Source organism: Lygodium microphyllum, chromosome 15, assembly GCF_053477565.2.
Source record: "Lygodium microphyllum isolate KBCC chromosome 15, Lygodium_microphyllum_v1.1.10, whole genome shotgun sequence".
NCBI classification, from domain to species: Eukaryota; Viridiplantae; Streptophyta; class Polypodiopsida; order Schizaeales; family Lygodiaceae; genus Lygodium; species Lygodium microphyllum.
In genome coordinates, this window is record NC_141149.1 from 145015015 (window position 1) to 145027256 (window position 12242).

Sequence of the window (12242 nt, forward strand, 5' to 3'; positions counted from 1 at the left end):
ACTGAAGATGTTCTAGCTTGTTTAAGTAATGCCTACAATAACATCCTAGTTAAGGATTGTTTTTTAATTTCATAAAGCATTCTGGCTTAACTTAGAAAGAAGATGCACAATAATAAACCAAGCTATCATACCAGTTGAGCTCTCTCTGCCCTTTGACGAGACAGCACACGCTGAGCAATACTTGACACTTGTTCTCCAGCTCTGCCTTCATCAAGACGCACATCACCTGCAACAGCACGTGCAGCTGCAGCCACAGCTGCTGCCTCTTTGGAGCCAGCAGTCGGAAGCGAAGACAGAACAGCAGCCTCCAACTCTCTCCGCTTGCGTTCCTCTCTTTCCAAGAGCATTTTTCTTCGTTCTCTACCTTTACCTTCCTCCTCTCGTCGTTGTAACATGGCTTCATCCTCCATCTCTTTTTCCCGTATAAAACTACAACAAAAACTTTGTGGATAAGAGAAGAAGTGTGTCTCTTAATAACAAAAGCAGTCATTTTCTGAGGACTAACCTCTCCCGCATCAGCTCAAATTCTCGGTAGTCTTGGGGCTGCCACTTCTTCATTCTCCTTTCACTTATGTCTGAAAATCCTTTGCTATCTAGGAACAGCCGCAGCCGCACTTCATCCTATCATAATTATGCAATTACAGACACTTTAATGCAAGCCTCCACAAAGTTGAAGAAAATGCAAGTGAGCGCACTGTCAATCACTTACTTGCACTTTTTCCGCCTTTGCAGCCAGGCCAAGCAGCAGTAACAGATAACCACCAAACTTGTCCCACATATATACCCATTCGGTATCCAATGCCTCCTCTAGCAGGAAAATTTTAGCATGAACTTCAGATTCAGAGGCTGATTCACATTGGTGGACATAGCCCACTTTCCGTCGACACCACCAAATACCAGCAGCATCTTCCTGATTTTGCAGCCGCTCCTGTAGCTTCCGCACATCATCACGGGGTAGAACATAATTCCCACCCTTGTCACGACCCATCTTTGGATCACCCACAAGAAGAGCAGTGGAACTGGCTGATCTTTGTGGTGCTGAGTATGTGCCAGATAAAGCATTGCGGGTCTGACACATGAAGAAAACAATAAGATTAAATTACCTAAACCCAAAGTTTCAATAGCAGTTTCAAAAATGCAGAAAATATAATAAACACACAATATTTAAAAACATATATTCAAAAGTGGGTGAAGGCCAATTGACTACCTGAATCAAGGGGCAAATCAAATTAAACACTTGATGGTCATTTTGGACAGCCAGGGGAGTTGAAATACCGAAAGGGATTGGGAGAATCCCATTGTACATCAACTTCTTCTTCAATTAAGTTAAAAAAATACCGAAAGAGACACCAATATTGGGGCCAACAAGGTGCCAATTGTCGAAGATTCTAAGTTTCTCAGTTTTGTAATAAATATTGTTGTTGTAACTAACTCGTAATCAAGGAATTACTGCCCATCCACCAAAGGAAGCTTGGTTACATAAGGCCAACTTGGAAGTGCAAATTTAATGTTTTTTGGACAATAGGGCATACATGCAATGATGGGGCAGCCAAGTTACTATGGTGATGGTACTAGCTTCCATGCTATGGTGAGTGAGGGACCGCACACGGAAATGTATGGCACAACTTCTTATGGTATGCAACAATCCATGTGTGGTGTGCAAGGCCCAATGTATCTGGGTATGGCTAGTAAAATGCATAGCCCCATATATAGCAATGTTGGCATGATGCTGGATCACAAAGTGGTAAGTTTGGCAACGCATATATGCAGCCCATTGCATTTGCGACTCATGGTATTAATGTTGGTCATGCAGAAGCTTCGTGGTCATGAGAAAAAAAGCAACTAGTAAAGCATACAATGTATGGAAAAATGTATTTTGGTATGGCTGGTAGTATACAAATTCCTATGCACGGTCACATTGCAATGGTCCAAAGTATGCAAACAAGAATGTTTCCTAATGCATCTGGTGCTCCTAGCATGTCAAGTACATACGAGAAGCAAGTCAATTGGATGCAATGTTGCATATTAGTTAAGTTGAAAATGCAGCAATGGTAAAATATAAAGCATTGCAATGCTTAAGAGAAAAAAAAACCTAGAGCTTAATGGATGTATTGAGGCAAATGAAGTTGGAGGTAAAGTCTCCATGTGCTTCTAGGTGAAGTTCAAGTATTGTTTTGCCAACGATGGATGCAATGAATGGAGGAGGATAACCTTGCATATCATCCTCAGTGATGCACTTTATCTTGATGTGTTTTAGTTAGAGCCAATTTGGATCAGGTTCTTTCAAGCTCAACAGAGCATAGAAGATCCAAAGTATTGCATGATACTCAATGGGGACGTTGCATTTGCACTTCGCTAGTGGTGGACAGCTCGGTCATGTAGTGGATCTCAGATGCACATCTAGGGTAGTGTATGCTGACAATATTTTTGCCATTGGCATCACTATTTAGTGTACTAGTCAATTGAGTTGATATGCAAATGTGTATGATTTGCACCTAGACTCTAAAACTATACATATGCAAGGTTGTTATAATGTATGGAATACATGGAATTTACATTTGGACGTGATGTGCATTTGCGATGCATGAATGGCATACATGGATGGCATGCAAGATACATTTACAAATGATACAAGAGAAGCACAATTGCATAAGTTATATGTAGTTTGCAGTTGATATGTGCCTTACATGAGTATCATTTAGTATATCATTCCAACGAGGCACTGGTTAATGCTTAGTTTATATGTTACAATGCCTTGGTGGTTAGAACAATGTTGGGTTTTCGCATGTGGATACACCGCTTATGGTTCTAATAGTGGTTATGATTCATGTATGTGGATCGGAACTAGTTTAAGTGATTGGAAGTTCAAACATGCAGAGGGCATGAACCCAGTTATGCAATAGGTACACATATTGTTCAACTAGAATGCTAGCATGTATTTCTAGTGGTGGCAAGAGATACTTTGGCATATCAAAGTGCAATTGAGGATAATTGCAAGGATTTCAAGGGGGTGGTCTATTGCAAGGACGCGAAATTTTATTGCTTTGCTTAGCATTTAATTAAAAGTTAATCAGATGTGCTAATGTGACTTGTACATGTGAGGTGCAAGCTAATTATTTCAAAGTGAGACCCAAGCTGCCCAGATTATTAGTTGGTATCAAAGGCAAAACTTATAATAAGTTACAATACCTTCAATTACGATGAAAGAATAATCCAAGCTTCATGGGAATACTTCATTCCTTGATTGGAATCAAGAATAGAAAATATTTCAAACATTCATGTCTATCCCAGTATTCAAGAAGAAGAAAATACTTTCAATCATGTGAATTTTTTTGCAAATAAAGTGTGGCTAATTATATTACTTCAAAAAAGACCTGAATACAAAGAAGTGCTCATGCTCAACAGACCAAGCTAGATCTGGTGAAAGTCACAGATACATCAGATATACAAGCCTCTCAAGGCGGTCTGGGGGAGATAAGGGCAAGAAGCCATGGAGAGGGGGTATATCGCCATCTGGAGCTGCTTGCCTGCATCACGAAGAACAGGTCCTAGCCGCCCCAAGTGCGCATGAAATGACCTCGCAGCTCCTGATGAGCCTTGGACTCGCCTTGCACCTGATCCCATTGGCCTCGAAGGGAGTGGATGACAGAGGTAAGGTCGCCGGTTCTGAAAGTCTCTCTCCGCCGAAAGCCACCTGACACCACACCTTCCAGGTATGTCAACCAATAAGACTCCCTATGATCTTCCATACATCAGAGCAGTCTGCTGTCGGCTCCAGTACCTGGCAGATGGGTAGAGCCTCTAAACGCAGCACTGCGCAGGACCCTGCCTCGATAATGAATATCGTATCCTGCATCCCGGCCTCATACAGAAGATGATGGCACTAGCTAACCGCCTGCCAACAAAAAGCACCCCAAGAGATACATCCAAGGTTGGGTGCTATACGGCGAAGGATGCGGCATACTCCTCTCCACACAAGCTGTCCTGCCTCACACGACCAAAGGCAGTGCTTTGGGGTTTCCATAGACTGCTGTGTGCAGCACTTACAAACTCCCTCCTGCATCTGGGCAAGACAGCTACCCACCGCCAAGCCTCCATGTGCCACCAGCCATAAAAAATATGATACCCTCCTCGGCCTCCAGCTGTCCCATAGGCGGCGCCAAAAGGTCTGTTGGAACAGCTCCGTGATGCTATGCTCCGCCCAGTGCCTGCTACATGACGGCGCCCAATCCATATCCTCCTGCATCAGTACGTGTCTGCCAATCCTAGTAGTGTATTCCATGAACCTCGGCGGCTTCTTGGTGACATAGTGGCCGGCCAAAGCCACTCTCCCAGAATCCACTCCAGCTCTTCAAGTGGCCTTCCTTCCCAGATCCAGAGGCGCAACTCCCTTAGCTCCTACCAAAAGTCCAAAGGGTCCAACCGCCATGTCTTCCCCTAAAGGCCAACCACCTGGATCCTCCCCTATGAAAGGACAGCTATCCCCTCGTCCTGCTGCCCTCTATCAAGAGCCAGACGCCCTCCTCCTACACTGTGAAAAAGGTACTAGGTGGAGGGCCACCCACTCATCCTACCACCTGTAGGGGGATGCCTACTGGTGAAAACCTAGCGGCCCATACATCCCCAGGCTCTATCGGCTCTCGGATTAAGGAAGCAAGCCACTCCTGAGGTATCGTTGTGTCTATCTCCCTTCTCCTCAGCTCCACTCCTCACTGGCAGCCTGATACTTGCTGCAGCACCTCCTTCGCCATTATGTACACCTTCTGCCATGTACTGATTGTATGAGCCGGGCCTATCTGTGCTCCTTCCCAGTCCTTGACGTGGGAATTCCAAATCATCGGCTAACGGTCTATCTCCTCCTGGCAGCATGGGGGGCTCTAGATTAGGGCCTTACGGAGGCCTTGCCACACGCGAAGCAAGCTACGTAGGAAGGGTGATCTGTGGGGGGGTGATCTTGGCTGACGTGAAGATCCATCTCAAGGATGGCCTCCACTCACCGCCCAGCCTCGGTCTACAGTCCTGAAGACCCTACTGCAAAAGGACCTTCCACGTCTGCCCTCCCGGCGTGAGGCCATGGACAACTAGCTTGCCCAGGAGGACCATACTCTGATACTCTGAGTCTATGATCCCAAGCCCTCCCTCTGACCGATGTCGTATAATGGTCGCCCACGCCGCCTTGGCCTGGAATCCATGGAGCCAACAGGCCCGGGCCAAAGGAAATTCCGCACTAGGCGACGAAGCTCCATTACGTAGGAGAAGGAGAAGCACCAACACGAGGCAATGTACCAGGCAGTCACTAGGACGACCTGGTAAACTACCAACGCTCGGCTGGCTAGTGAGAGGCGAGCCGTGCTCCAGTAGGTCAGCTTCCTCCGAATAGAATCGAGGACTGGAAGAAACTACTGGGCGGGAGTGATGTCGAGTCCCACCTGGAACCCTAGGTAGCGGACCGTCTGTCCTCTACTCATCACCCATCTAAACCACGTGGACGCCCCACTCCGTGCTAGAATGCAGGTCTATGAGGAAACCAATCGACTTTCGCCACTTGATTTTTGCTCCCAAGCAGAACAGAACACCTCAAGAGCCAACCTCACTCTCTCTACCATCAACTCGTCCTCCTCTATGTAGAGCATTGTATCTGTAAACGCCCCGAACAACGTAGTATGCTTAACAATTATGGTATTCGCTTGTTTTCAAGATTTTAATATAAAAGAGAATGAATACTTAAAGCTGAAAATGAAAATTACTCACAAAATTATAGCCATGAAAATGTAAAAGTAATGGAGACAAGATTGAGATGAAGATAGGCAACCCCTCCCCCCGAAGGAATGTATTTCTGCTCAACCCAAGTCCCTTAGGGAAGAGCTCAGTTACAATCAACTTGAGAGTGAAGAGAAGTAATTCTCACTCTCACAAGATCATGCAAAGATGTACAAACACACATGCATTATCTATTATGCAATGATAAGAACTGATTTCTTTACAGTATGAGAGAAGAAAGAGGGGAAATCAGCCTTTCTTCATCGTTGATCAGCAGTACATGGATAGGGCTTGCTTCTTGTTGCTAAAATGGAAGAAAGAGCTCGAGAAGGAGGTGCTGTAATGAATTTACAGGCTTGTTGTCCTTTAAAACAACAGTGATAGAAGAGAGAATATGGAGGAATTTGATAATGGAGAAGTAGGAGATGATGATGGGGATGGATGGGGCCAGTTTCTAGCTATCTGTGGGTGCTGTACATGAGTTTACAGCAAAGAAAAATGATGCTAAATGAAGAAAAACGAGCAAAAAGGGGAAAGTGGAGTAGCACAAGACAAGTGTCCAGCCACATGTCATGAGATGTGACAAGTGGTGGGACACTTGGAAACTTGGGTGACAAGCGTCTTGACGCTTGTCTCTTCTCTATGGCCTTCCCTTTTGGGCTGAATACTGTCAAGAATAGAAACAACCAAATTTAGTAAGTACAGTCAGAGTACAAAATTTACTATTTTTAGAATGACATCCCTATTTTTTTGGACTAGCATTTTTAGGCTAATTCAAGGCTCCTAAAATTTAGGGACCTCCTAAAATTTAGGGACCCCCCAATATAGGTGTCATATGAAAGCTTTTTCCGTGTACATCACAAAAACGGTATCAGAATCTTCATGTGACTTTCCTATGCAAAGAAATGTGCATTTCAACTTTCAGCCCACACATGTACATTGTACAAGCATTTCATGATCATGCGATCTTGTTGATTGTAGCTGTCTGTTCTGGCGGATCTAGCCCACACTTCAAGGCATCAATTCTTTCTGTGTGCGAGTCTAACCCTGATATGCGTGAGTTCTGGTCACAAGTGCCCAATCGGCCATATAGGTGGAAGTGTGAACTATCTTTTCTCTAATCCACCGCGTGGGTCCACCATAACCTGTGACCACTCATTAGTGGCCAGCTCCAATGCACTTTTCTTTATATCTAATTAGTGCAAAGGAAACAAATTTAATAAATCATTATATAGACAAATTAATGAAAAAGGATACAAATTCTGTTTCTGTAGAGTTGTGACAGTATCACCTGCATACTCTGAGTCTACCAACTCGGTCTCCTCTCTTACTGGAAGTCAGAGGCCACGAAAACCGCTCACACATTACCTAAGTGAGATATCGCCTTTGCAAAGAGAAGGCACGGTGGACGCCCCACTCTGTGCTAGAGTCCGGGTCAGTGAGGAAACCAATTTTTGCTCCCAAGCAGAACAGAACACCTCAAGAGCCAACCTCACTCTCTCTAGCATCAACTCGCCGTCCTTTATGTAGAGCGTTGTATCGTCTGCATACTCTGAGTCTACCAACTCCGTCTCCTCTGTTACTGGAAGTCAGAGGCCACCCCTCGCCTCCCTCCTCCCCTCGCCTCCCTCCTAGGAGAACCCTGCAGGTGGCCGATCTGTAAAGTGTAGAGACCCCGGAAATCCAAGCATGGGAAAAAACCCAACCTCACCATGGTGCCCTCTAGGAAATCCTTGTCCACCCTATCATAGGCTTTCTCAAAATCCAAGAGTAGTATGGCCAGTCTCTGCCCACTATACTGGGCCCACTCTGTTGCCTCACAGAAGGTGAATACATTGTCCAGGATACTGCTATCTTAGACAAAGCCTGTCTGTGTGTCATGGATGATGTCTGGAAGCAAGGGGTGTAGTCGCCTAGCAATCATCTTTGCTAGTGCCTTAGAGGCCACTGACAATAAGGTGATCGGTCTCCACTAGGAAAGCTCCAACCGGTCTTCCCCTTTGAGGAAAAGACTGATAAGGCCTGCCAATAGACTCCCTGGCATGTCCTGAGGTGAAAATCTCCTGAAAGGCCATCAATAGAGGGTCCTTCACCACCACTTCCCAAAAGGTAGTGGAAAAAGCCTTAGAGAGGCCATCCTCTCGCGGGCATTTCTGCCCCTCGTGTGTGGAAAGCCTCCTCTTGAGCCTTCTCTGTGAAGGGGGCTAGGAGGGAGCGTCCCATCTCGTCTATGACAAGGGACGGGATGTTATCTGAGACCTGTTGTCTACATCATTGTTCTCTAGCTGAGGCTGTCTCTTGCTACAAGAGGCGACTATAGTAGTCCTTGGCAATCTCCATCACCTCGTCTAGGCTAGAATGGGTCCTCCCATACTGATCTCGGAGGCTGCGTATCCACTCTCTTGAGGTGCAAGGCTAGTTCACCGGAAAAAACTCCCTGCACATCGTATCCCCCTTCCGCGCCCAGAAAGCTGCTGAGGTGCGGAAAGAGAACTCAGAGCGCCTATCCTCTAGGCCAGTAATGGCTGCTGGTGCACGCACCTCCTGTGCGTGGAGAGTGGAATCCCCTAGTGCCTCCTGTAATAATCTCCGTGTGGTTGCAAGCTCCCACCGGAGTGCTCTCTCCTTCTCCCAGCTCTGCAGCCTGGCCTGTATGGCTGCCTCTTGGCAGATTCTGCTCGACTCAGCTACGGCTTCTGCAACCTCCTCTGCGATCTGGCCCCTCCTGCCCCACTCTCTAGTCCAAATCTGCTCTATCTATCTTGTCGCTTCCTCCCTCCTATAGATCGAGTCAGGGATCTGACAAGATCGTGTATCTAGGGCAGATGCTGAGGGATCTAGTGTCAGGAGAACCGGGCAATGATCAGACAACGTGGTGCTCGCCAACTGCCCAATCTGGCCTCCCCGAAAGCCTCCCCACTCTCCCACATAAAACCTATCCAACCGCTCCAACAGGACCACCTAGCCGCCTGTATCCCCAAGAGAAGTCCAGCGACCTCTCCCTCCTGTGGAAGGCAGGGTCTGTCCAAGCATCCCGTGCTCCTACTGTCAGTAGAAACACCTCCCATGCCTCCTGCTCCTCCCCAACTATGCCCTGGTAGTTTCTCCCTCTTCCTTGCTGGTCCTTCAAAGCCAGTCCAGCGACCTCTCCCTCCTGTGGAAGGCAGGGTCTGTCGAGGCATCGCGTGCTCCTACTGTCAGTAGAAACACCTCCCATGCCTCTTGCTCCTCCCCAGCCATGCCCTGGTAGTTTCTCCCTCTTCCCTGCTGGTCCTTCAAAGCCTCCATGTGGTTGTCTCCTCCAACAATCCAAGAGTCCACCTCTAGGAGTCCTTCCACGATCTCCACCCAAAACCTGTTGCGTGCCCTAACCTCCGTAGAGGCATAGATATTAAGGACTCCAAGGCACAAGTCCCCAATATCCAATTTGATCCATAGCACCCTCCCTGCAATTATCGTCCCGTGCTCTTGAACACAAGCGGTAAGACTCGGGCCAATAGAGGTGCATACGCCTCCACTCCTAATGTGGGCATCTATGTCGTGATCCCAGTAAGTGTGCGAGCTGCCTGGGAGTATCTTCCCTACCCGCTAGGCCTGGGTGGGGGTGAGTTTGTGCTCCTATAGAAGTAAGATGTCGATCCATCCGGCAAGCACAGGCGACAACTCCTGTCGAACAATCAATTTCTTGGAACCACGTGCCCCACTATAGTGGAGGCTATTCATATTCCAAGATGCAAAATGTAAGCTCATGGGGAAACCTATGACTGCCCGAACAGGCATCTGTTCGGTGTGGAGACTATTGATGACGAGGAGAAGCTATGAGGCATGCACGTACGCTTTGCCGTCGATCGAGACAGCAAGCTCCATTCCCCCATGGTGGCCCTCAGCCGGAACATAGGCGTGATAGAAGTTCTAGGTGGTACTATAAACGCATCTATCAGCCATGCTGAGAGTCGAGACTTTGTGCACTGGTAGAAACGGGCCGCCTATGCCACGGGCCACTCGATCACATCCCTTGGAGCTCTCCACTGTGGAGGGGCTCGAAAGATAATGCTCAGGTGAGGGACCTCGACACCAACCCACCAGTTAATGTCCATCATGCAACCAAGCCACTGCTGTGCAAGCAATGCTAGTCCTTCTCCCATCCACTGGGAGATGTGGTCCACCACCTAACTCTTCAACTCTTCCTCTATCTGTGTCGTCGTCCACTTCCCTAAGTGAGAGGACTGAAGAAAAAAAACGTAGTTAGTAGATGGACCTTGCCCCTCCTTGACTTACGAACCACGAAGATCCCCACCTCTAGAGATAGTGGGAACTCTCCGCGCTTCGAAACTCTCAAGCAGGACCATGGGTCACTGCGGAAGAACTCCTATGGCAACAGGTGTGCTTGTCTCAGGAAAGTGTGACGGGAGGCAAGGGTGGAAGAGCTGGTGGTTGTATGGGAGGGGGAGAATTGCTGGTGCGAAGAGGATGTAGACGTGTGTGGCTCATCACCTCCTGTGAAAGGAGAGAGAGTGGGTCTGGGAGGAATCGCCTAAACTAGGTGCAGATCAAGAGGGGTGCTCGGTACGGGGGGTGGTGGGAGGGAGGATGATCGAGGGATGGTGAGATGGACGGGCGTACATGGTGGATGTATGTGTGTGTGTTTGGGATGGGGGGGGGGGGGGAGGGGAGAGAGGGAGGGGGTGGTGCCTTTTGGTCCTGGAAGTAGGGGGTTGTGGGCCAGGGTTTGTGGGGGGCGAGGGCATGGACTGTGGATGGAGGTGGGTGTGGAGACTCAGGAGAGGTAGTCTATGGCGCGGATGGTGGTTTTCGGAGGCTGCGGTCCTGCCGGATGGGGCGGGCAGGGCGGGCTGTGGAGTGCTCTACCGAAGGGGCGTCGCATGCCCACTTGCTCCCTGCTACCGAGGTTGGGTCTAAGACACTGGCTGCGCCCCCCTGTCGTCTCCCTCTCTGTTGTCTCTACACCCGTGTGAATCCGTTAGCGTCGACCTGCGGACCTTTCGGCAGAGCCACCTTGGCTCCCCGAAACGCGTGCAACCTGCTGCCTCATGCACGAAGTCATGGCAGCGCCAATTGCCCTGGCTGCCCCATCACAATGACCTACTGCCTGAAGGAGTGCTCGCCCGCCTCAATCTCTAGAAACTGTGGGATATTCTTGACCTCTTTCACTGCCACCCATACCTTTGGGACTCCAGCAGCTATCACTGCATCCATGAAGGACGCGGGAAGGATAGTGCCGAAGAGCCGTCCAAAGTCTTCCACCAACTGGCGATACTCTATCGCCAGGCCGGGGAAAAGAAAAAGGGTGACCTGGTGCCGAAGAAACCTGTTATGGAGTACAAATAGCTCCACTGTAAAGCCACTATACCAAGGAACCATGTATATGACCCCCTTTGTGAATGGTGAACTGGCAAGCAACTCATGAGCTGCGTCTGCCGAGCTGAGCCTGACCATGAAGATCCCTTGGTCTATTAGGACCGCCTCCACGATCTGCGCTGTGCCGATGAGCAGCGTGGAGTGAAGCCAATCCGGAAGCTGGGCCCTGACTGGGGAGTGTCCTACCTGACCGTAAATTGATGTTTCCGTTAGCTCCAGCTCCTTAGCTCGGACGGCTAAGAGCTGCTCCTCAAAGAGAACGACACGCAAGGTGTTTGATTGGGGGGCACTCGCTGACTGCGCCGGCGTCTAACCAGAGGTATCCATTGCGCGTCCCTTTTGAGAGACTACGAATCACGTCGCGGTGCTACCTGAGGAGGGGGAAAGTTGCTGCACATAGAGGGAACAACTGGAGGATAGGGAGGAACAATGACCCGGGGGGGGGGAAGGGTTGTTTTTGTTGGGGGGAAAGACGAGCAAGCAGGGAGGGCGCGGTCTGACGGGGCAGGGGTGACAAGGTAGGATATGATAGGGGGAACGAAAGACAGGCAGGCGGCAGCTAGAAACATGGGGAACGGGGCGAAATGCCAGGATATGGCCGGAGGGGTGGACTGTCAAGGCGGGGGCTAAAGACGGATAGGCAGGGGCGGCTGGAAAATGGGGCGGCAATTGCGAGAGATTACAGGGCGGCTATTGCGAGCCGTCGAGTCTTGAATCATGTGGATAGCTTCTATGTTAATTAAATCCCCATAGATTAGACTTACCCTTGCTTCCTTGGAGTAGAATACTTCATAATCCCCATGATTAGATCACAAATTAACCAAAAGTTTAAAAAATTTTGTGGCTGCCATATTTCTCCTCAAATTAGTAAGTAAAAGTACTCTAAATCTTGTCGAAATGCTTCAATCTTGCACTGGCTGGCCTCTTGAATCCCCTTGAAATTCCACAATTTCAACTATTGCAATTCAAGCCCTAGGCTCTCAATTTTGAGCACACATCCCAAGGTGACTATTAAAACCCTAATTTTTGCTGTAAATTAGGTTTTACAGCAAGGATTGACTAAAATCTCTTTCTTTAATGGCTCAAACTACTAGAAAATATTG

At 48.4% G+C, this 12242-nt stretch overlaps 1 protein-coding gene across 8 annotated transcripts in view; it reads right to left on the reverse strand.

Moving 5' to 3' along the window:
* Positions 1-12242, reverse strand: part of DEK1 (calpain-type cysteine protease family) — a 114884-nt gene that overhangs the window by 25830 nt on the left and 76812 nt on the right. For all 8 annotated transcript variants that reach the window (XM_087694955.1, XM_087694956.1, XM_087694960.1 and 5 more), the window contains 3 exons: positions 710-1069; positions 506-621; positions 132-429 (listed from right to left, as the gene is read on the reverse strand). In XM_087694955.1, coding sequence (XP_087551081.1) covers positions 132-429; positions 506-621; positions 710-1069 — 774 coding nt within the window. The remainder of the gene's footprint in view (positions 1-131; positions 430-505; positions 622-709; positions 1070-12242) is intronic.